At 35.4% G+C, this 26,404-nt stretch overlaps 1 protein-coding gene across 2 annotated transcripts in view; it reads left to right on the plus strand.

The window, feature by feature from the left end:
* LOC134497897 (ubiquitin-conjugating enzyme E2 E2) overlaps nucleotides 1-25,877 on the plus strand; it is a 136,809-nt gene extending 110,932 nt beyond the window's left edge. For both annotated transcript variants that reach the window (XM_063303896.1, XM_063303895.1), the window contains 3 exons: nucleotides 12,201-12,333; nucleotides 17,947-18,094; nucleotides 23,893-25,877. In XM_063303896.1, the coding sequence (XP_063159966.1) occupies nucleotides 12,201-12,333; nucleotides 17,947-18,094; nucleotides 23,893-23,990 (379 nt within the window). In that variant the 3' untranslated portion in view covers nucleotides 23,991-25,877. The remainder of the gene's footprint in view (nucleotides 1-12,200; nucleotides 12,334-17,946; nucleotides 18,095-23,892) is intronic.
* Nucleotides 25,878-26,404: the final 527 nt, after the last annotated feature.

The raw sequence follows: 26,404 nt of genomic DNA on the forward strand, positions 1-26,404 counted from the left end.
ATAAACAAGATTACAAAAATATTCAGTGTAAGTAACTGCCATTTCAATATTTTATTAATGAGGAAGATACTATCAGTGTCATACTAAGATAAAAATGTGCAACATGACAGAATTACAATAAAAGTCCAGAATAGTAAGCACTCCTATTTGGAAGTACCTTCCATTGGAATTAGCTCTGTGGATAGAAAATCTGTCTATTTTCTATCAAGTGATAGCTGCTGGCAGTGAAGAAGGAGACTGTGTTTTGATAAGCTTCTGGATAATAAGGCAGGGCAAATCCTCTGAAAACATATGAGGCACCTCTTGATAAACTGTAAATGCCACCGTTTTTTCCAGGCTCTAATACCTCCTTTGAAAGCTGTTCCCAGTTATCTCTGCAGTGCATGTACACATATGTAGTAATAGATGGGAATAGTTTATGGAAAAGATGTGACTGATTTAACCATTTGAAAAGAGGTTCTTCATACAGGTTCCAGCATGGCTGTACTGGAAAATTATAATGGTTTCTTACTGAGAAAAGTTATAGCAATTGTGGTTGTATGCAGGTGCCTCTTTTTTGTAGCAGTCAGCTGTTAGGCTATAGAAATCGAATAACAAATAAATAACATTAAAAAATTAAAAAATAGTACTTAAGGATTCAACAGGCATTAGGGAAATCCAGGTTAAGTCCACCCTGTTGTGGAAGATCACTGGATTCCTTTGGGTCAGTTAACTGCTTGCAATCCAATCTTAGAGATTGTTATGCGGGAAAACATTGGAGGAAGGAGCACCATGTTCACATGGAGGAAAGGCAGGATATATAAATTCCCCCCAAAGAATTCCGTATTTCCAAAGTATTCAGGTTGTATGAAGCAACAAATATTGACTTCTACTAGAAGTGATTATTGTAGAATTTTCTTGACTAGTGAATAAATCATGTTTTAAATCATTGAAATGAATCTTATTATCTAGTGATTTGAAAACATACAGGAACATTCTCAATTAAAAATCCCACTGTTTAAAACTGAAAACAGAAGCTTGATGCTAAGATGAAGCTTTTTAATTAGGTTGGAACTGTATTTCCATAGTATATCCCTGATAGTATATCCCTGATAATTAGGAATTAGATATCACTAATTAGATATCACTTCATATAAGAAATTGTACCACAAATACTCAGTTACATATTATTTTCATGTATGTACATGTCGAAGGATACAATGAAAAGCAGTACATTTTCACTGAATTACAAGGAGCATTGGATAAGTTTATTGTTTACTTCTGACCCTAATAATAGAGGTTTAATATAAGTTTGTTGTTTCGGTGTGATTGCTAGGTAAGAGCAGTATAGTCTCAAGAGATTCTGAACTAAGCCTCATTTCAACTATTGGCTTAATTGGCCTTAGATAATTCTTTCTTGTAAAATATCAGCAACATAGATACCATGATGTTAATTTATTTTATACTAAGTTCTACTATAGAACTTAGAAGCAGCAAATAGTTATTGTTTTAAAGCAGAATAAAGATTTTCATTTAAAAATAACATTCATGCATTTATTTTTACTGTTTTTATTGTTTTATTACAATACTGTCAATGAAGAGCATTATATTTTATATAATTAATCATAATCAACCAGGACTATATATAGTAGTTTAATTATTTTTCATATAAAACTCAGAGGTACTGGAGGGAGGAACTCAAATTTTTGTTACAAGTTCAGTGTCACAAAACAAGTAGAGGCTTTGAAGTTTCATATAGCAGTTCCTCAGGCTGGATGTTAAACAAATGTGGTTAACATCATTCTGAGCATCAGCATCATCTGGATTTTATATTTTCCAAAAGGGAAGATTACAAATTGTTTCTTTGCATCTATATCCCAACAGTTCTAGAGGGAGTCCAGATTATAATTTGAAATCACCAGAGCTTTGATACAGTCTAATTTGAAGGTCTGCAGTATTTTAAAAGTCAAGCTTATTGTCAAAACGTTTAAGAAGACTGTTGTCAAATAGAAAAAATAGCAACTTTTGCTGATACCTTCCTTTCCATTTTCCTTGTTAATCTTCCTGCAGAGACTTCCCATCTGTGGAACACTAATAGAATTTAATACTAAAAAGCTTCTCTGTGATATTATTAATTGATTATTGACTTTGGTTTAGATTCAGACTTAGTCATACAGTAAACTCATTAATATCTATGGGACTTAGTAACAACCAACTTAAATCCAGTAGTGCTATTCTGATAAAATCTGGATCTAATAATATATAGTAAAGAGAGTTATTTAAGGTAATAAGCGTGTCCAGTTCCAGGCCAAACATACACACACAGAGAGGAGTAGTTTGCAAGAAGCTTTACTTAGAATCAGGCAGATACAGGCAGCAGTGGGCAGGGTATGTGTCCAAGTGTGTTCACAGTACAAGCAAAAGTTTCAAATTCCTAGAGAGCTTGCCTGTAACAAGTACTCAAGCATCCAGAGCCCAAAGTAGCAAGCAGAAGTATAATCATGTCATGGTCCAGAGGTCTAGGCATCATGAGTATGTCAGCAGCCAGTCCAGGGTCAGTTTCAGGATTCCAGAAAATCACAATTTCAAATGTACAGAGTCCAGGTAGGTTGGTCAGTTTTTTCCAGCAAGGGAAACCAGGCTAGTGGGAGCTTTTAAGTACAGCCCACGCCACTGAAGCCAGTCAAAACTGAGAACATCCTTGTTGGATAAGGAGATGTGTGGAGCACGGTTCTTGCTGCAGCACACAGCATGTTCATGGACTGGGCAGACCCTGCAGCTCCTTTTTCTTATCCTCTGTGGGCACAGCTGCTCCTGACGATTGCCAGCTGGATTGGCTTCAAAGGCTTGACTGCCCATAACTTCTTCAGCTAAAACCTATTCAGCACTCCCTGAGCAGACTCAGAACTGCCCACAATAATGTAGCTATTACAGGCACTTGTAGCAATGCAAGCCTCTTTAGGTCAGAACACACTTATAACTGACCTACAGACTAATCCCTTCTCTCTCTAAGATAAGTCTGTGAGTGCTAGCTAAACCCCTAAGCAAGAAAATCTCCCATACCTTGTAGTTAAATAGTGAAGAGGCTAGAAGCTTTTGTTCTTTTGTGAATAACTACAGAAAAGATTGCATTTCAGTTTAATTTTACTTCGCATGTATTCACTGTAAATCTTACCTGTTTCCTTCAAAACTAGTTTAAGCTCTCAGTTTCAGATGTGCTGATCGATTGTTCATATTTCCTCTTTTAAAACCTAATCCTTTTCTTTAAATATCACACCAGTCCAAGCTTTTCTTTGCTGCTTTTGTTCGTTATAAATTCTAAATACAATTTTAAGCAAATAATTTTTTGCCGACTTGCGTTTTGGTGGGACAGTAATCTGATAACATTTCTTAGCCAGTCTAACCTGCTCCAGGTTAACTACCAGATACCAGGTTTAAAGTGCCCTTGTGTTTTCTTTTTTCTTTTAATAATAATTTTTATTAAAGTTTACATATCCAAAGATAAAAAACTAATACAAATTAAGAAAATATTAAAAAGTAAAGAAAAGAAATAGAGAAAAAGAAAAAAGAAAATATATAAAAGATGACCCCCCCCTCCTCCAGAGAGGTATAAACAATTTCAGTAAGTTAACACCTCCTCTATTAAGAAAAAAATTAATATCTTCTTCCCACATCGCATAATCTAATTATAAGAAATCATCATTTAATCTTAATTAGCAAAGATCTATTAAAAGCTACAAGAGCTAGCATACAAATTTTAACCTTAATAAAACCATTTTATAATCTAACTTAATCCCTTTCTCTAAAAAGTAAAACAAAAGAAAACGCTCTTCACTTATAGACAAATCCTTAAAGCCTTGTTCTACAGTCCTGATTTAAAAAAAAACATTTAATAACTACCAGACAGGAGAACACATAAAATTTAACCCTGTTCAAGTAAATTCACTTTATAAAGCTTCTGTTTACCTTTAAAAAGCTTAATCTTTAACCCTGTTGAATAATGTCCCCCGTGTTCATTTCTTATCATGTCTTTGTTTTCTTTCAAGAACAGTCTCAGTAATTTCTGTTCGTCTCCTCCCAGAAACAACTTCATTGGTTTACCACACTCTTTTTGTAAATCCAAGACAAAAATCTTTCCAAGTCACTCTTCTGATTTATAATTTGTATGATCCCTTTCCTTTGAGTCTCCATTTTTACATCTTTTTGCACATCAAATACTGAATCAATTTTCAAAACCACAGCATCTCCTTTCATATCGCTTTTGTAATTCTGCTTCAAATCCACATCTGAAACTGCCTCAGTCTCTTTTTGATCTGGTAGCATCTGTTCTTCTTTAGCCTCTGTTAAATCCATTTTTGTAGTAGCAGATATTTTTAAAAGTAAGTCCTGAGTGTATTGTTCCCAAATAGACTTAATTTCTCTTAAACTTAAGATAATGCTGTTCCATTTATTAATAGGTATCTTCCCCTTTAAATGCTCTCTGGTTCCCTCTAGTTAAGCTTCAAAGTCCACTGTTATCATACGTTTATTTTTCACTTGCAGGACTTTCCCAGGAGAGAGTTCTCACAGTTAATTTCAAACTGTTAAAGTATCTTTTCTATAAAATTAAACAGTCCATAAAAAACTTGTTACAAAACCTTCTGCCTCTATAGCTATTCAAAGCCAATTCTAACTTTCCTTTGCTCTTTTCAGAAGTCGGAGTTGTTCTTTTTAATCTTTAAACTTACAAAAATCTTCTTACAGCAAGGATCGAAGGAAATTCTCCTGATGTGCTGGAACTTGCCCTTCGGAAGATTCCTAATATCTAAGGCAACTTTAATAATTTAATCTGTTAGTAATTAAGAGAAGAAGTGAAAGCAAATCTAGGGTCCCTGTGAAGGCTCCAAACCACAGCGTTGGCAGGATTTTTCTTCCATCAACTTCCAGAGCACTCAACCCACTGGAGATTGCAGTTGAGTGATTTCTACGCAGGTAGCTTCTGTATGAAATATGTGTGGGCAATCCAGTCCTCTCCTTGATCCAAAGAGGGTTCCGAAGAGCCAAAAGCTTCTCTGGCTCTTCTTATCTGTTGCAGCCATCGGCTCTGCAAAAAGCAGAGCCATCTTCAGTCAGTCATTTCTCTCATAAGCCCCTAAGTGCCCTTGTGGTTTCAGTTAGCAGAAAAGGAAAGGAATTTCCCACAGACTTTTAAAACTTCTTAGTATTCCAAAACTTGTAAAAAAAAAAAAAAAGTAGTATTTAGGAGTCACTCTTTCAAAAAAAAAAAAAAAAAGAACTACCTAGGCTTGGTAAATTGTACTTCACTGTAATAAAATCTATTAAAATGAAAGTCAGGAAATGGGAAAATATAAAATAGCATGGCTCAGAAGAATTGCAGCCTCTAAGATGGTTTTACTCCTTAAATTATTATTATTATTTTTATTATTTCAAGCTTTACCAATTCATTTATCTTCACTCACTCTTAGAAGATTGCAAAAAATCATTGATTTTTTACTTGCTGGGAAAAGATTGAGACTTTTTTTAAGTGATATATTTAAAAACATCTCAGGGTGGGTTTAGAATTCCAAATTTATATTTTTATTATGAGACTTTTCACTAAAAAATATTGTGGGTTTTTTTTTGTTTTGTTTTGTTTTGTTTTGGCAAAACTGGAAACCAAAATCTAGGCTGAAATGGAAGCCCCAAAATATCACTGGGATACTAAAAACTCTTTATTCGTCCCAGACACTGTTAAAAGATTTAAAGCTGATGACTGCTTTTTGGAGTGCTAATTTTAAAATTTGATAAATGAAATGGCTATAAACCTTAACAAATAAATCGCTCTCTCTTATTCTCCTCTTATTTCTATTTTTAGCATCCTAAATTCCTTATATCTGTTACTACTTTTTATAAGCCAAAGATTATACAGAGTGCAGGATTTTTATGACAATCCTGTTGATTTAGAGTTGATAATTAATGAGTTAACTTCTTCAAAATGGGCTTGGGTATTTTAATTACAGTTTAGATCCTTCTTAATTCAGAAATAAAAGCTCAAGCAAATAGACCTTTGACAAACTTTGAAACAGTGGTATTGAATCTTTCAGATTCATCTAAAAGATTTATCTCTAAATTATATAACATTATCACAGAATATACATACCAGCCTCAAATTGGTTTGAAAATGGCTTGGGAAAAAAGATTTCCAACAAGAAATTAAGAATTAAGAGTAGAATAAAATATGTCGTCATCCTCATCCCAAATTAAAGAAAAAAAATTAAACTATTCCATAGATGGTATATAACTTCATCTATACATCAGATGCATAGTTCAGATGCATCTGTGCATCTATGCATGGACAAAAAAGTTCCTCTTTTTGGTTGTGAGAAAAACTTATTTTAACTTGTGGTGATCATGAATTTTCCTTCAGATCTGAGGTAGACTCAGAGTTTGATAAAGTTATAAATCAATTAATTAATACGTGTCCACAACTTGCAATGCTAAATATATTTTTGGGGACTAATGAAAATATTTACTGTAAAGAATTAGTGATATTTTTGTTGAGTGCCACTAGAACGTCCATAGCTGAACACTGGAAAGATAAGTTGGGCCTTCTCAAATATATAGTATGTTTTTATATCTTATGCTAACCAGGGGAACCATAATTATTTTATGCCAGATAAATATATTAATGTGTGTGAAATAATCGGGTAGAGAGCCACTTATAAAAAGCAAAACAAACGAATCACACTTTTTGGACAGACTTAAATACTTTGTTTAAGTATACTTTTTCATTTTTATTTAGTGTTACATAAATCTCTTAAATAAGCCCAATCACATATTATCCCTTCCTTATATATTCAACACTGGCTGTTTCTGTAATAGTGAAAGTATTTGTTTTTACATCTCTTTTTCTGATTCTTGGTCTGGCATCAAATTGCTAATTCATGTCTTAATTTTATAGCAAGTTCACAAATTCATACAGCATGAACACACTGCCATCTCACTGTGACTCTCATTGTAGGCATCTCCACAAGAATGCAAGCATAGAGAACAACAGCCTGTATTATTTTTTGAATTCCTTAAATTTGAAATAAGCATGCCCTTAATCTTATCAGATACTATCACACTCCATTTACTGCTGTAAACAACTTAATTTATAAATTACTGAAAAAAGACATGTAAACTAATTAGTTCTTACATAAACCATTTTACATAAATCTTTATTTTTCAACTATTTCTAAATGGATCTACAATGGGCAATATTATCTTGATATTAAAACACATTAACTTAGCAAGATTGAGAGCAGCAGCACACGTGGGCAGTTCAGTCTTAGAAGCATTAGCCTGCCCTTTTTCAAAATTAGTATCTCTCTGAATCAGTCCAATGAAAGATGATATTTCAAATACTGAGATGATTTCTCTATTTTCATTGAGGTCTGCAGTTTATATGCCAGCATAATTGATTAGAATGACAATCTACGTCTCATGAAATACAGCATATTCAACAGACGTCCACCCAGAAAAGACATGCCTTCTGGGTTGTAAACCTTACACAATTATTTTCTTGCTGAAGATTGTAATAAGAACATTTTTTTCTGGAGAAGCCCAATAAATTGTCATTGCCTTAAGGACTGTAGGTGTTCAATTTGCTTAACGCTTATGGAGAAGCACAAAAGAAGAAAATAAATGCTTATTAATGTAAATAAATGGCTTGTTGTTTATTCGTTCAGTCGCTTCCAACTCTTCATGACTTCATGGACCAGCCCACCGACAGGAAGCACGCCAGAGCTTCCTGTCGGTCGTCAACACCCCCAGCTCCCCCAAGGTTGAGCCCATCACCTCTAGAGTATCATCCTAAATGGCTACTTATGAAAATAAAGAAGAGCTACTTATCTGCTTTTTAGAATGGAGCCACTGGGCTGGATCTCTGTTCAGTGTATCTATTGAAATCAACAAAGCTGATTAAGTGAACTTAGTTATGATTGATCTTGGGTCCAATTCTAATAAATTTTTATTGTTCACCCATTTGTTCATGTTTGTGGAAAATATAACCACAATTTTATAGATATTTACCCAGAAAAAAAGTCATTACTTCAGTGGAACTTATTCCCAAGTAAATACTCAAAAACATCACACTCCTATTGTCCCACTGTATTCTTAATTACTATACTGATGTACATTATGAAGTTATTCACTGTGTCTATTAAGTGTATTCATCAGAAACATCCAATATAGTAAAACAGAAAACTGCCTTATACCAGTTGAGACTACTGAGGCATTTAATGCTGTCTGTGCTGATAGCAGCAATTCTACATCAAACTGGATTGAACTAAAAAGCATATGCTCTTTCATTGAATTACAACCCTTGCCAACCTTTGTGGATTGGGTGATTCATTTCAATAAAAACAAATAACAAATAGATAACATAAACAACATGCTCAGTTGTTTATAAAGAAAAAGTGTAACTTTTAATATGGGTCAGCATAGTAACTAACAGAATAAAATATAGTTATAATGGGAGGCTTAGCCTTGGAACTGAGAGTATCATAACAAAAACAGCTTTATTTCTTAACCAATCAGATTATATGCTGCTTTTCACCATATGGGTTCAAAATTATTGACAATAAAACAAAAACAAACTGTAATCTAACACAATGAAATAGCAGTTAAATTACTAAATATAACAATTAATTTAAAATTAAATGCTGTAGTAACAGATGTAAAATATAAGTGCTAGCATCTCATAATCAGCTCTTGGAATACCCAAAGAGTTGAGACCAACACAGAGCTTATCAGTAAGCATTCTAAAGATCCAAATTCTTCATCTGATATTAATATTTTTTTTTCCTAACTATCTAGATTGTCATGCATACATGTCCATCATGCTCTTTTATGGTAAACTGTTTTATGGTAAACAGTGTTACGCATAAAAGGAGTAAGAAATAGTACACCAAGGATCTAAAAGGCATGAGAAAAACAAAAAGAAAACATAGCTCAAACTAATTTAAACCAACACTATACTGCACGTATCTGTCATGAGTACTGATGGCGAGCAGGAGGGGGCCTCTATCCAGGGTGGAAAACGCGTGTGTAGTACTGAGGAGTTAAGCAGCCATTCAAAGAGACACAGATCAGACCCGCCTTAACTTTTGGGGTTTATCTATCTGGGTTTTTCCCACGCTGCTTCAGTTTGTTAGGATTTTCTGTCTTATGTAGCAGTAATAAACACTAGAGACCTATTCCTCGTCTCAGCGTGATTCCTGACTGTTAGGACAGTATCCATGCAAACCATCTTTGCTTCCATCATATCCATACATCACTTCATACATTTCATTTTGTTCTTCAAACTTCCTACTTTTTTTCAGGATGTCATCAACTTCATGCTCAACTATCTTCTCAGCCCATTTATTCTTTGCTTTGTGATTCAGTCCTCATAATCTTTTCTCTGTAGGAGCCAGCCATCTGAAAGTACTACTTTCATCCTGCTCACTTGCTTTTATATTCAGTCTATGGCAGGTTCAGGGTTGGTTAGTATTTGGGTTGGAGACTTCTAGGGAATACCAGGGCTCTAGGCTAGACTGGGAAGTTGAAAGCAATAGCAGGCCATATCCATACTGTTGCTAGGGAAAACAAACTGTGCAATGTGTCTATGAGGTCACCAGAAGTTAAGCTCTACTAAATGGAGACTACGCTGTAAAAGGTCTTACATTCTTTAGAAAATATGTATGTGGCTAATTGTATTCCTTGTTCATTAATGAAGTATGATAAGGACATCACTTCTCCATTTGATAAAGAATGCAATTAATCAGTTTTATGCTTAATTCAATGCCAGTTGAACTTCCTCAAACAAGTTGGGATTTATAATCATTTTATTTATTATTAATAATAATTTTGTTTTATGCTGCTCTTCAGTTTTATTCCTCAGAACAACATTTCCATGGACAGGAGTAGTGCTTTTAATTATTAATTTTCTGGCTTATTCCCTACAGCAGTCACAGCTGTGTTGCATTATTCAAAGGTTAATGCAAACAGAACTGGGTAAATTAAGTTCATTTTCAGCTAGCGACTTGATGTAGACATTGTGGGTTGCAGTTGAGCAGTAATGTTTTCACTGCTTCAGTGTCTAATATGCCAGTTTTTCTCCTTCCAAATAAGAAAATCATTTCTCTTTTAAAAGATTTGATACTATAGTAGGATTATTCTCTTGCTCTGTAAGGACATTTATGAAACAATATGAATTCTGACAAAAAATTAATGCTGATACTGTGGCTAACAAACTGATAGACTGCTTTAAACAGTAGTCATAATACAGCTAAATTGAAAGAATCAAGCATTGCTTAATTTATTAAAAGAACCCTAAGGAGTTACAGGTAAAGAGGGGTTTTATTAACATTCAGTGAACAAAATGAATAGTTAAGTATTGAACACAATATGAAACAGTATGATAATAGAATGCCTTGGGTGTGAGGCATGAAGTATTAGTAAAGCCTTTGTCTGTTGTAGATATTTTTCATGCCTTCTTAACTGCAATATTGAAATTGTAGGAAACATAAGAAATACTCTGGAAAAAATACTGTGTGGCATTTTTTAAATCCGTTATTACTGTTGGAATTGATAGTGATATTAAATTTTGTTAATTTATCTTGTGCAGTACAAACCTAGAGGCATACTGTAAATCGTTCAAATACTAGGTTTTCAAGTACAAAGCTTAATATTGATGAATAGAGAACTATTTTATTTATCATTCCTGACTGAACAAAATTAGCAGAGAGGGACAACAAAAACAAATAATTTATTTACTGCAGCAAAAGAAACTAATTAATTTTGCCCATTGAATAAAAGTGTGTTTTTAGAGTAAACTATATTAAGGTAGATTATATTAAATTCTTTTGCATCAGGTCAAAAGAGAACGAAAAGGGTCTGGTGTTGCTGCTCAGGATTAATTGAGGGTCTAGACATGAAAAAATAACATCTAAAGTTATTTAACAATCACTATCAAAAAGTTATTCTTAAATATTAGAAATAGTATTATATTAAACAGTCAAAGCAATATATAACTTCAGCTATATGGGCAGTTTTATCAACAATAAGGGCAGCATTAGAAATGCATAATGACTTATTATCTATAGGCATTTTACAAATTGCCCATTTGGGGTTTTAGTTTCATTTTTCAAGTATCTCATTATTATAAATAAAATGTTATGACTATGTTTATAAAACACAAAGAGGGGCGTTTAAAAGAAAAGTATGTTATGAGGCATATGAACATAGTATTTTAGCTGCATACAATTAATATTAATTTATACTTTATAGCAGTTTATGGCATTAAGTTAATGTTCCCAAAACTGAAAACTGTGGGCAAGAACTAAAGCTTCCAAAATGAAATTATGAGATGACAAGTGTAAAAATGATTTGCTTCTTTTCTAAACATACTTTCTAGTTTTTAAGATTTTTCTATCATTAGTTTTTACTCAACCAGATCAGTCCTTTGAGTACGAATTTAGATATAACTCAAGGCAATCAAAATTCTTTTTGAAAAATCGACAAGCTCTGGGTCATATTGTAAACATCATGCATAATTTGCTTGAGCGATAAATGTCTGTGTAAATAAATTAATGTATGTGGATTTTATTTTTTTCCAGTCCTTCCAATAATAATTGTTCTCTAGATGAATGAGATACCTGTAGAATTAAAAAAATACTAGAATCTAGAAGAAAAACATTTCAGTAACATATAGCATAGGAAATAGGACATAAAATGTAAACTTGTTTTCTTGTGATAATCCTGGCTTTAAAGTGCATTATTATAATGTGTCAATTTTTGAAAAAAATTCACTCTGATTAATATATCCTAGAAAACAATATTATTGCAATTCGATTCTATTACCTTAGTATCACTTATGACAACACTCTTCTAGAGCCATCTGAACATAGCACTCAATGTTTTTATGAAGGAAACATACAGTTCTATATTCATTAATTTCCAAGCAAATGCCATATCCTTGCAGTCATTAGCTGGATTTGGAGGAATGGGTGCCTCTGTTATTTGGTGCATACGTCTTATTTCATGAACGTTGTTTGTATTTTAAATGTTGTCTGAAAAGGATTTGTGTCTTTAAAAGTTACTTTAAGCAAAGGAACAGCAAATGAATTCAGATACATGGTAAACTAGAAAGGAAAAGAGTTTTTTTCAGTTCTAATGAAAATCTTCTTGTGCTAAATATCTTCTACTTTGTATTACAGTGCTGGACCCAAGGGAGACAACATTTATGAATGGAGATCAACTATACTTGGGCCTCCAGGTTCTGTGTATGAGGGAGGAGTTTTTTTCCTTGATATCACCTTCTCGCCAGACTATCCATTTAAACCACCTAAGGTAAGGAAGAAAAGTAAAATTAACATGGCTGTCTAATCTGGTCACAGCATATTCTGTAGAAGTCAGTGGGATTTAAGTTACTTATAAATAACTTATCCCATAAATTTCAGTTAGAAATTTGTATTTCACCAATACATCTGACTGAAGCTATACTCTATACTAATGTGAACAAATTGAACTTCTGTATTAATCACTAGAGTTTGTGTCGTTTTACTGTGACATCAAGGAAGTGGATTTGTTCTGTAGATAAGTGAAGGCTGAGGTTGATGGTGGAGTGGAAGTTATTGAAGTCATGATGAGAGATGCATTCCCATGGGTCCACATGATAAAAATATCCCGATGATGAAAGTGTCATCAATGAATCTCAAGTAAAGGAGAGGCTTCAGGGGCTAAGAGCTGAAAAAACATTCTTGGTCATCCATTAAAATGTTGGCACTCTGCCACTGATTTGCAGGTATCGTTGGCAATAACATGTACAGTAGCACAACCATGGACACACACACAGTAAGCCAACATACTAGGATCTTTTTAGGCTTGTAAATCTGATGAAGTTCCTTACTCTCTACATAAACAGTGGAATACCTTCCTCCTGAAGTTGTGGGTGTTCTATCACTGAAAGTTTTCAAGAAAAGAGTGTCAGGAATGTTATGAGGATACCTGCACAGGGCAGGGCGTTGGACTAGAAAACTAGAAAAACACTTCCAACCCTATGATTATATGGTGGGTAAAAATAAAAAATCATTTTGCTGGGCATTTTTCTGATTCTGCTGGACATGGCCATTCACATGGCCATTCACTACCAGCATTGCCATTAGCCTGCTGTACTAGCCAGGGACAGAGCTCACATGTGAGTTATCATTTTTTTCTGCTTCACCTTGTGGCCCTCCTCCACTCTATGCCTCTTTTAGAAGACCACTAGGTCAGAGAAAGCCCAATTGACAGTCACACTTATAAAGTAACTTACCTATGTAGTCTTAGTTGGCAATTGACAGGTGGCTATACCATACATTCTGAGCTCCTGTCTGTATTCACTCATCCCCAACCAGGCATACATGAAAGAGAGCAATTGGTGATTGTTTTCCTTTGTAGCCAGTAACACTCCATAGCAGAAGAAACAAAGACAGAAGAATCCACCAATTCTTTTCCTTGACTCCCCACCCCCGCCCCATTAAAACAGTACTTATTACTGAGGTTGAATATGCATTGGCAACAAGGACAGAGCAACTTGTTCATTTGTATGTTTGTTTTCTTGTTTGTTTACATGGATTATTCTACCCATAGTATATACAGCTGGTTCATGCACTGGAAAAAAGCACTTCAATGTGAACATCCCACTGTGCTGTAAGTTGTTGTAGGATGACTGATATCCATAACTGATACACAGTAATTTAAAGCCTAAGAACTATCATAGAGGAGCTCATTACAGAATTACCTATATACTGTCATCTCTCTCATACCTGTGATTTTTATGTCAATTGTCTTTACCCATCATTATAAATAATGGTAATGCTTATATACGTAAGCTTCCCATATGCCCAGTAATAAAACAATAAAATATTAAGGGTAATATTTTGAGAGTATGGAAAGGCGGTTATAGTCCATTTGATTCAAACCCATATTGGCAGTAGAAAACATTTAAAAAAAGAGTGGTATATGTAATAAATTGGACTGCATTCTTGTGCTTGACTTGAGCAGCAGTTGGTGCTATTATCTACTGAACATACCACTAAAACTCTCATGTCTGTTTGTAACCTTCAGTTGGGGGAAATGGTGCATCCTAGGGCAACAATTTTTGAACCAAGGTACCTCAAATGGGCTGGCTTACAGAATGTGTCCAAAATCTAGGACCCATTACTCCCATGGGATTGAAATTTGGCGAAGTTGTGGCTGCTTCAGCACTACCGTGCCTTTCAACTACACTTCCCAATGCCCTTGTTGTGTGGCACAAGGGAAGATTAGAGGGGTGTATCCCTGCCCATGTTCTTACCTCCCTCTGGCCACTGCACCCAACTAGCTGGCGGCAAGGCCTGACAGACAAGCGGTGATTGGCTGCTTTGGAACCAAGGCTGAAATTTGAAAATTCATGATGGCAGTGGGTGGTGAGGGAAGGACGAGGGGGTGACTCAGATGCCAGCTGGCGAAGTAGGCTGGCTGGTGGTTGTCATCAATAGACAGGTGAGTCCTTTTCCTCCCTAGAGGGATGGGTTCCTTGGGGACATGCTGGGATGAGGACCAGGGGTGCAGTTTTCCTCATAGTCCACAGCTCCCTTTGTTCCCCTCCCCCAGCCAGTTCCACAGGCCAGCTGAGGAGGAGGAGTGATTTCCACCGCTCCCTGCCAGCTTCCCTCAAGCAAAGTCAATGGGGAAGCCAGCAGGAAGTCCAACGTTGCTCACGCTCCTACTGCTTTTTTGCCCACCCACAGTCATTTCTTTGTTCCCCTCCCCCAGCAAAGTGGCAGGTAGTTCTGCAGGTCAGCCAAGGAGGAGGAGGAGTTATTTCTGATGCTCCCTGCCAGCTTCCCACAAGCAAAATCAATGGGGAAATCGTAAGCAGCTCCCAATCCCACTGCCTCGCGCAGTCGGCTGGCGGCAAGGCCCAAGGGGCGTGCAGCAATTGGCTGCTTTGGAACCAAGGTTGAAATTTGAAATTTCTTAATGGCAGGGGGTGGTGAGGGAAGGACAGGGGAGCAACTCGGATGTTTCACTCAGCATAGAAGCAAGGCCAGGGGAAAGATCGTCCATGTCAGACCTCAGACCTTGCCATTTCCACATACGTGCAAAATATTTCAAATGTCCAACCTTATACAGTAGAAAAGGTGGAGCAAGGCAGGTGAAAGCAGGCACATCCTGTTGAAAGACTTAGAGTTTCTCTCCTTTACTCTTAATCATAATTCTGTGATTAATACCAATGTACATCAGTTCATTGTTAAATAACTGGTGCCTTTACAGGTAGTCCTTGACTTACAATCATAATTGGGATCGGAATTTCCATTGCTAAGCAAGGTGGTCATTAAGTGAGTCACACCTAATTTCACAACTTTTTGCAGTGGTCATTAAGTGAATCACTGCAGTCATTAAGTGAATCACATGGTTGTTAAGTGAATCCAGCTTCCCCCATAGACTTTGCTTGTCAGAAGCCAGCTGGGAAAGTCACAAATGGTGATCACGTGACCCTGGGACGCTGCAAGTGTCGTAAATACATGTTGGTTGCCAAGTGCCTGAATTTTGATCACATGACCACAAGGATGCTGCAACAGTTGTAAGTGCAAGGACCAGTTGTAAGTTACTTTTTTCAGCACTGTCGTAACTTTGAATGGTCACTAAACAAATGGTCATAGGTTGAGGACTACCCATGATTCCAATTTTCAGTCACAATTCTTTTAAAGTTAAATATTCTTCAGCTGAACTATGCTATTAAATGTGATTCCGTGGGACACGTTCAGGCTTGAAATAATTTGAAGTATAAAGTTTGTTCTTAAACAAATATGCCATGTTTCATTCTGGAAACGTCTGGTTTTTTTCCCAAGCTGGAAAACAAATTAAACTTTTTTTTTCCAAAACTCAAGGGCCTTAAATTCTGAGTACCAGCAGTACAGTTGTGCTGTTTTTAAAATTCATTGTGTCATACTCCATTTTAAAACCTCTGAGGGCTGAGTTTATGAAGATATCACTGTACAACATTTAATGCCAGTTTGGTCTAATGGTTAAGGCAACAGGGCTAGAAACCAGGAGACTGCGAGTTCTAGTCCCACCTTATGCATGAAAGCCAGCTGGGTGACGTTGGTCCATTCACTCTCTCTCAGCCCAATTCACCTCACAGGGTTGTTGTTGTGGGGAAAATAGGAGGAGGAAGGAGTATTAGGTATGTTCACCATCTTGAGTTATTTATAAAAATAATAAAGGCGGGATAGAAATTAAATAAACCTCTTGGGTTTTATACTTATTTATACTGTATTTTATATTTGTAAATTGTTTTTATAAGATCTTAATTGTTTATTATTATAGTCTTAATTTTATTGTAAACCGCCCAGAGTTCCTCTTTTGTGGGAGATGGGCAGTAGCAAAATTTGAATAATAAATAAATAATAAATAAATAAATAAATAAGAAATTGTAAAGATCCCTTGGCATTTAGAATATGTGGTACTTTTTGCTATGAACCTAGTGGTTTACTTAGCCCTATCCACTCATTCATTCATTCATTATTTTGGGTAAAGCAACTATAACCTCAAGTTCCCTTTTTACAGAACCCAAAGGACTCTTTCATTACGATTTCTAAAAACTTACATGATCATTTCTCACTATCTTGAGGTGGCAAGTATTATGAAAACTCTGGTGTTAATCTAAAAAATTGGGATATCACTGTTTAACAATAAAGAAAATGGCCCTGTTCTGCCTTTTTTGACATGTTTTATATGCCATAATGAAAGTTTTCTTGATTTCCTCATCTCAGATAAGGAACCATTTATCACACATAATGTCTCCAGATTTGTGTAGCAGCAATTAAAATCTATAGACAGATAACTAAGGGTATTGGGCATGGCAAACTAACTCACTGAGAATCCCACTTTTCTATCTTTATTTGTATCTATTTTTAATTATGAACTACTACAATCATTGATGGACTGCAGTAGAGACTAATACCTTTCAGATTTTATCTAGTTATGCTTAAATCCACCCTTCTGCACATTAATTGAATACGTCTGATTTTATGGATGGTTAACTCTGATTTTCTGGGAGATTATGGTTTATACATTTTTTTAACATACTAATATTTTGGGATTTTTAATTTAGCTCTTAATACACAAGTAATTCTATTTTGTTAATATGCTATTGTTACTATTGTATTTTATTTTATTATTTTATTCCCTTTTTAGTTTCTTAAGGACTACAGTTAAACTCTTTTTATATCTTCACGTATCTGTTTTACTTTTCCCTTTGGTTCTTCATTTCCTTTTGGCATTTTACAATTTTAGATTTGTATGAAAAATTGGCCAATGATCAGAATAAACTTCAGCTGAACTGAAAATTGCCCCCAGATCCAACCCATATAAAGCGTGCATTTATTTTGTCACCGTCAGCCCTCCTTCAGATTTTTGGGTTCCTTGGCCATCAAAAGATTGCCTACCCTGTTTTACTATTGACCATCCTAAATTATTTTATTCAAAGTGTAATTTTATAATGTTATTTGTAAGTTATCTCCCATGTTTTTTTAATGTATTACACATTATTGTAGATTGTTTATATGTCAACAATATCAACCTCTCAGGGTTTCTGTCCTGTTGTTCCCTCTACTTTTCTGTATTCCTTCTCATCCAGCACTTAATTTGTCTTTATTTAGTTGCATTGACTTGCCTCGCTTTTTGTCTCTGAGGTGTATTTGTGTGTCACTTCAGCAAGCTGTTGAGCTCCTTCATTTTTTTTTTTTACTCACATTTTGTGTGTGTGTATCCACTGCTACCTTTTAGTAGTCAAACCTTGATAAATCTTGGTGTTTCCTCCAAGCTACCTAATGCTGGCTTAATTTGTGTGGGTGATCCTTTTTGGATATTTAAGCAACATTACTCACAGCCTGAACATTGAAAATATGAGTAATATAGACCTCTTTTTTCCAGGTCACATTTCGGACAAGAATTTATCACTGTAATATTAACAGCCAAGGAGTGATTTGCTTGGACATTTTAAAAGACAACTGGAGCCCAGCATTAACTATATCTAAAGTCCTTCTCTCCATCTGTTCACTTCTTACAGACTGCAATCCTGGTAAGACAAAAAGAACTTTACAAAAGATATTGGAATCTAGATTTATGTTAGCTGTAGGATTATTCTGTTTATAACTTTTTAGAAAGTGACAATAAACCTCTCTCTACCCTAACTGACCTCAAGAAATACCATATTAGGATAACTCATGGTATTTTAAGCTGCATGAGTTATAGAATTCCACTATTTAACATCCAAGAATATACTCTTTCATAAATTGCTAGTGGTAAATCACCAGTTATCTTTGAACAAGTATGTAAGTTGCTTCATAAAGTGTCTAGATAATTATAATACTGTTTTCAGTTTTTATTTCAGTAGAATAATACAAGTTGTCATGAGTTTTTTTTCTTTTCTGGCAGTGTTATCTCATGAATTTAGACCTAATTCTTTTAGACCCAGAAGAAGTTAAGAAACTGTCTGCTAGTCATGCTTTGTGATCTGTTTTTGATCATGGCGAAGAAAACTGACTACCTTTCTATGAGTGAAATTCTTTGAAAATACCCCAGGCACATCTGAAAAATTACACACACCTCTGTTTGCTATCAGCTGGATGCAATTATCAGTGCATTCCATCTTCACTTCATCTTAGCCTACTGCAGCCCATTTTGAAGACAGAAGTCTGGCAGGGATCATAAGCAATCTTTTATTGTATAGTCACCACCCATTTAATGGGGAGAAGCAAGTCAGCTCAGATTGAAAGGGAACTGTGAGTTCTTCCATGAGAAAAAAAATGCACACTAGGTTTTCCCTATGAAAGGAAAAATTGAGTGTTATTACCTGGTAGACTTAAATTTATACAATTTTTCATTAGAATAAAACAAATTGTAATAAGGATGGCAGCTAATTAACTTCCAGCCATATATAATGATTAATCTCAGTTTCATGCACAGCTGCAGCTTCACTGGCAAGCAGTGCTTTTCTTTACAAACAAGACAAAGAAATGAAAAGAGGTGTTTGCTCCTCTGACATGTGTATAGTAATCTACCAAAGAATAGTAATTAGTAATCTACAAAAGATACTGAAAAGAAAGTTACATCATTGCCCTTTGCTTCTGATCACTGAAGATAGGTACATCTCCCATTTTAAACAACTGGTGTGAGATTTGACTTCTAAATAGATCTCAGCTTTCCTGTTTTGTGCTTTGTGTTTCAGACAGTAAATTTCAGACTACCTGAATTGTGTTAACTGGATGACTATATCTGTGATGGGAGAGGAAGATATACATACATGAATGCATGGTACTGCAGGGAAGGGATTTAATGAAACAATTGAGATAGAAATAGAGGAATAAAATTCCAGAATCATTGATAATCAAGCGGCATACAAGTTTAATAAATTATTATTATATTAATGCTGCAGTATTTTTATTTATTTAGGTTATACCTATTATGCAAGCTACTGGAGGGCTAGCATTCACTGGAATTTCAGCCTTAAAATTTCACACTGTAGAATTTTAAAAATTTCAAAAATAAAAACTAAATTCCACTTAAGACAATTTAAGGGATGTAAGGCATATGTTCAGACCTAATGATAAGTCAGAGTGGTTGAGATCCCCAGCTAATTAGTCATTAACATCAAAATAGTGAAGGCAGTTTGATACACTGCACTTGATTCCCTCTACCAGCAAAAGCTCTAACCTAACTAGACAGAACGTAGAAGGAAAAGTTTCTTTTACAACTGAATCCAAACTCAAGGAATTTTGCTGTACTAAATGAATCAGATCTGGAGGTGAAGTTGTTTTTGCATTTCTATGTTGTTAAAATAACAACAGCCTATAATCCAGCTTAGTTAAGCTAAAGAGGAAGAAGAAGGCCAGTCAGTTTCCACAATATGATCTTGAGCAAACCCACCATTTTCAAGGAGAACATGAGGAATCACTTTGAAGTCCTGAAAAGTCAAGGAGCACAGTGAAAAAAAATGGAACTAAAATTAATGACAAGTGAAATGGTCACTAACTGAACACATGACAGAGAGAGAGGGATGCTGCAAAGATCACTGGTTGCTGCCATCCCATTCAGATAAAGTTCTCTTGTACAGCTACGCCAGCATTACTCTCACTCCTTCATGCATTTTTGTCAGGCGCCCAAAATTTGGTCATAAAGAAACTGAATTTTTTATTACTGTCATATGTGCAAATGGTTGCTAAACAAGGAGTGGGTGTGCATGTTTTAGAAGGGCTGCTACCTGATCAGTAGATACATGTGTTTTGGAATCTGTCTTTGCAATTAAGTCTATTTCTAATAAATTAAAATAATATACTTAAAAGAGTGTATTGTTTTTTATAAAGGAACATCATCATAAATAAATTGCAGTGTTCAGTGTTTTTAGGATCTGTATTGCCAGGAAAACCTAGCAACAATTTAATTAACATCATTTCAGATACCTTTGAGTTTTGCAGATCAAGCCAAACTGAAACAAAATTTGTCCAAATACAAGCATGGATATTTTATAGATTAGTCAGCAAACAAAAATAGATAGCCAGTTTAATTACTATTCATCAGAGAGATACAAAAATATTTTTACTGTTGAATACAGAATCTAAAAATCTAGTTGTTATATCAGTCTCAGGCACTGATATATAAGTGTACCCAAAGAGCAGTTGGAGTTATTTTAGTATTCTAGCCTACTTCCCCACCCCACGCCCCAATAATTACCTTTTCCCATTTGGCTGTGTTGTGTCTATGGCTACAGAGGGGTATGTCTCAGCATCCCAGAGGCATCTAGTGATCCCCTGGGCAAAACAGTATGTGGCTCTAAGATGGATCTTAATCTGATCAGGATGATATAAGCAAGAAGGAATTTAATATGTGACATGCCCTATTCCATGATCTTAACTGATACTGGCATTTCCCTTTAGAGTACTCAGCTGGTTTAATTAAGTTCTTAGAGTACATATAATTAGCAAAATCAAAGTTTCTTAATGTTTTCTATGCATGGAATAGAAAATCTCTTTGGAAGCAGTGATGCTTGTTTACTCCAGTATGTTTGTTTTAATAGTTTCTTTCTTTGTTAAGTGAATTGATTTCCATATTTTATCACTGGTTTTAAATGATCTCTGTTCATATTTCAACAAACATTGAGATTTAACAGAAGTAGTTCAATAAAATAAATTGTTTTCCTATTTATCAGTTTATCAGAATATCAATAGGGAGATCTCCCTCAGTTTTGTATAAGCTTCCACAGGGAGCTTTTGGAAAAGTTATCCACAGGGACCAATCATTTATAATGCCTAAAGGGTCTATCTATTATGATTCAGGATATCTTTCCCAGGGGACTTTGGAATTAATTTTACTAGAAGGCATTGAAAGACTTTACAATTGATCTCACATGAGAAAGAAATTCTTAGGGTATGTGAAAAGTAGTTACAGTGGCATCAGGGGAGAAGAGGATGTGACATTGCAATGGAAGTTCTGCCTATTTTGTATGGTGATGCACATATAAAATGGGCAGGGCTTGCATCATGACACCGTATTTGCCATCTTGCCTGGTTTGAGTACACCCCCGCCTACCACACAGACAGCCATAGTTATATCATAACCAGGTCCAGATAACTAAACTGGGTATAGTGGAAGACATTACATCGGCCTTTTCACAAGGTTGTTGCAATAACAGATAATTATGCATACCACTGTTTGTGGTGAATAGGGTTAATTAATTAAGCATGCCAGTTAGCATTTATGCTTCCATCTAAGAATTCTAATTCATTCTGGCCATTTATTCTAACAACCTAGCCTCCTTCAGATGCATTGCTTTTTACAACTGTCAGAATATCCATGCAGAAAAATTCCAGAATTCTGAGAATCACACCAATCTTCTGAAGGTGATTAGGCCATGGGAGCTGTTCTAACTAACAAACTTATGAATTACTTTAAATAATCACCTTTACATATCTTTGGATAAAAGCACATTTATAATGGTCTGAGTGCAGATTGAGTCTACAATCTACAATTCACATGTTACCTAATGTTATTATTTTTGTTATTGTTATTATTTTTGTTGTCATTGATTTTAGTAACTTTGTAATCCATCCAGTGAATGTTGGTTAATGAATAAGAAAAACAAATAGCTCCTTCTGTGAGGTTAAACTTTGTGTGTCCTATTAGAAGAATTATTTTTCACAGGATGTAACAAGTCTTTAATTAGGCTTACAGTGAAATAACCATGCTTGCTTACTCACTTCCCTAATGCCATTTTCTAGTTATCAGAAGTAAATTCTAAGACTACTGAGAAGTATCAGATGTTTGCATCTTGAAATATGAAATAAGTATTTAGATTTCAGCAGCTCTGAGGTTAGCAAATCTACCAAACAAACTTTAAAAAAAAACAATCTGGAGGACTCTGAAAACATGTCCACAAGAACGAAAAGACGTGAAAATTTGCTGAGTAAAAGAAATAAAAATGATTACTGGGAAGAATAATAGAATAATGAGAGACAAAAACAAGTAAAATATATATCCATGTAACTATTTTTTTTTAAGAATCACCTCATTGTCTGGATAGTTCTAAGCCTAGATAATTTCCAGATATATTGAAACTGAAACTTCCAGAATTCCCTAATCATTTCAGCACATCTGGGAAACCTGGAATAGAATGTTGGATCACACTGAGGATCTTAAAAAAAAACTATCATAGACATCAAAAGAGAATTTGGATATTATATTAAAGCAAAGTTGATCTAATTAGTCTCCATCCTTGAAAAGCTTGAGTGAGCAAATCTAAAATAGCCCAGTGAGGACAGAACATGCTTAATACAAATAGAATTACTCCATTCAACTCTCTCTGGGATTTTTTCATTTGGACAAATGGGAAAATGGAAAAATCACAAAGAGAGGTGAATAGAGTAATCAGAATCATATAGAAGCACAGTACCATATACTTCAGTACTTTGTTGTAGGAACTCATTTGTGTAATACCATTAGTCTTCCTTATGTTATTTGAAGTGGAATCAAGGGGATGGGGTGTTTCAATGAGCAATCAGTTATAAGAGTGTAGTGGCAGTGCGGAAGACCACTGTATTTCGAGGAGTTTAAGTGACATCTTTTAATTTCTCCTTCATATTAAGAAAATTTGAGAAGCTTAGAGTTCATCTTGAGCTATGTTTAACCTGTTTGTTTTTCACTCTTGCTTGAAAAGGGGGAGGAATCTTCACACGGTTGTAGGAAGACCTCAAGATTTTTTAGGGTAGCACTGGCTTATCTGTATAGTTCCCAGACATTGCAGGGTTCAGTCAGGTCACATGATGAGCAGGTGCACCATATAGTCAAGGTCAGGCCCTGCAGTCTCAGCACCATGGAAATAGGGTCATGAAGTTTAGTGCCAGACTTTGATTTAAAAAAAAAAAGATTGCCTCTTGAGTTTTGAGCTTGGGCACAGACCTAGCACTGGGTGCTGTGCAAATTGGCTTGGGGTGTCTCCCCGATCATTTACTGGGGCTCCCAACAGCTGAAGGGAGATTGGTTATCATCTGGCTTTGTATGCTTTCTTGTGTTTCTGATTAATTTGCCTGCCACAGTTAAACAATAAAGCTTAAAGTCTCCTTACTTACTGATATATTAATTATCTCTGAATCTGAAAGAACCAGTTGTCTGGGCCTCTGATCACTGCCTGGACACCTGGCAAAACAAAAAGCAAAATGCACCAGCAGAATGCAACAAATCCTGAAACTTGACCTTGTTACAGATTAGGATCAGGATGCAGATCAATATTCTCTTTTAATTCTTAAACTGAATTTGAATTTATGGTCAGAATGAGCAATTAACTTAAAGTATGGCAAGTGGTTGACTGTGTTACTTTCTTTGCAGCTGATCCCCTGGTTGGAAGTATTGCTACTCAGTATATGACAAACAGAGCAGAGCATGACAGAATGGCCAGACAGTGGACCAAGAGATATGCCACATAGGAAACTGCTGTAGAACATGCTGGACCTGTGCAAGCACATTCACTAAGTGCATCAGTAACCCTCCCTTTTAATTTTTATTAAATTTTGAAGTATTTTGTGATAAAGTCGATTATACTTCCCCTTCCCCTTTCCCTTTTTATTTTATTATTTTATTTTATTTTATTTTTCTGCTGAACTTGAAAAATGTATCTTTAAAATACAGATTGGGAATTTGGGTTACAGTGCAAGGAATGTTGAATCTGTAATAGTATAGAGCTTTGTCACAAAGCTTTGTATTAATGTACTTTTTCTTTTGTGTGTTTTGGGAAAAGCAAGCAAACTCAGAACTATATATTGTTTCTACTTAAATGTAGTGTTTAGAAGATTTTTTTTTTTTACGGAAGTCTCTAATGGTGGGTGCATGTTACTGGGAACAGGTTTTCTATAAAAAGCATAAAATCAAGAATCACTGTGCATTATTAAGACTATGTTTTAACACAAGGCTACTGGATTGAACCAGGTGATATGTATTTTGATTTACTTATATTAAAAAGTGCTTGTAAATTTCTTAGGGACCTGCCACTTTTGATTACAGATTAGTTGATGTACACTTGTATTATTAAAACACTCAATAAAAACACTGTGGCTAATAATATGCATTTCTTGTAAGGGAGTGCTTTTGCTCCTTGTGGAATAGATCCAAATTGGCCCTGCATTTATCTGAGCCTAGATATAACTAAAGGGTGTTTCATTTGTGCTTTCTTTTGAGCTACTCATTTTTTGAAGATAAAACTCCGGTGTTGGCATTTGCAGACTCATCGTAGAAAATTATCTCACAAGCAAATTCTTAAATGTGTATTTTGTTACAACTCCTGGTTAATTTTACGGAGTTGCTTAAAAGTCAGTGAACCGTTTTGAATTTTCAATATTTCTGCATAAATATGACCTAAAACATGGTCTGTTCTGCACACAAGTCCTAAATTAGATAAAGAGAACCCAATTAAACAAATGAGTCAAAAACATTATACTGGTTCATTGATTTATTAAGGAAAATGATCCAAAGCTACAGATTTGTGCCTGGCAAAAGTATATGAACCTCTAGGATTATCAGTTCATTTGAAGGGGAAATTAGAGTCAGGTGTTTCATTCAATGGGATGATAATCAGGTGGGAGTGTGGGAAGTCCTTCCTTATTTAAAGAATAGAATTCTGGGTATTCACTATCTGATCTTCACAACACAGATATGTGGAAGTGTGCATGGTTCAAACAAAGGAGATTTATGAGGACCTCTGAAAAACAGTGGTTGATACTCACCAGACTGGAAAAGGTTACAAAACTATTTCCAAAGAATTTGGACTCCACCAGTCCACTGTCAGGCAGATCGTGTACAAATGGAGGCCATTCAAAATTGTTACCCTGCCCAGGGGTGGTCAATCAAGCAAGATCACACTAAGAGCAAGGCACGTAATATTCTGGGAGGTCTCAAAGAATTTCAGGATAATGTGTAAGGAACTAAAGGCCTCTCTTGCATTGGCAAATTTCAATACCATCAGTAAAACACCAAGCTGTAATGGTATGCATGTCAGGGTTGCAAGGAGAAAGCCACTACCCTTCAAAAAGAACATTGCTGCCTGTCTACAGTTTGCAAAGACCACGTAGATAAGTCAGAAGGCTATTGGAAGAATGTTCTGTGGACAGGTAAGACCAAAAGAGAACTTTTGGGCTTGAATGGAAAGCATTATGTTTGGGAAAAGGCAAACAGTGCATTCCAGCATAAGAACTTTATCCTGTCTGTAAAAAATCATGGTGGCTGTATCAAGGTTTGGGCCTGCTCTGCTGACTCTGGATCAGGATGGCTTGCCATCACTGATGAAACTATGAATTCTGAATTGTACTGGCAAATTGTACGTGAAAATGTCAGGGTATCTGTCCATGAACTAAAGTTCAAGAGAAAGTGGGTCATGTAGCAAGACAATGACCCAAAACACACAAGTCATGCACCCAAAGAATGGTTAAAGCAGAAGTTAATGTTTTGGAATGGTCAAGTCAAAGTCCTGATCTTAATCCTGTAGAAATATTGTGGAAGGGTCTGAAGCAGGCAGTTCGTGCAAGGAAGCCCACCAACACCCCTGAGTTGAAGCTGTTCTGTAAGGGGAAATTAGCTCAAATTCCTCCAAGCCAATGTGCAGGACCGATCAATGGTTATCAGAAACATTTAATTGCAGTTATTGCTGCCCAAGGGGGGCACACCAGTTACTGAAAGCAAAGGTTCACATATTTTGCCACACACAAATCTGTCGCTTTGAATCATTTTCCTCAATAAATCAATGAACCAGTATTATTTATTTATTTGGTTATATTTCAAATTTCTATCACTGCCCATCTCCCCCAAAAAGGGGACTCTGGGCAGTTTACAATCAAAATTAAAACACATA

This window comes from Candoia aspera, chromosome 4 (assembly GCF_035149785.1).
Source record: "Candoia aspera isolate rCanAsp1 chromosome 4, rCanAsp1.hap2, whole genome shotgun sequence".
In the NCBI taxonomy this organism is placed as follows: Eukaryota; Metazoa; Chordata; class Lepidosauria; order Squamata; family Boidae; genus Candoia; species Candoia aspera.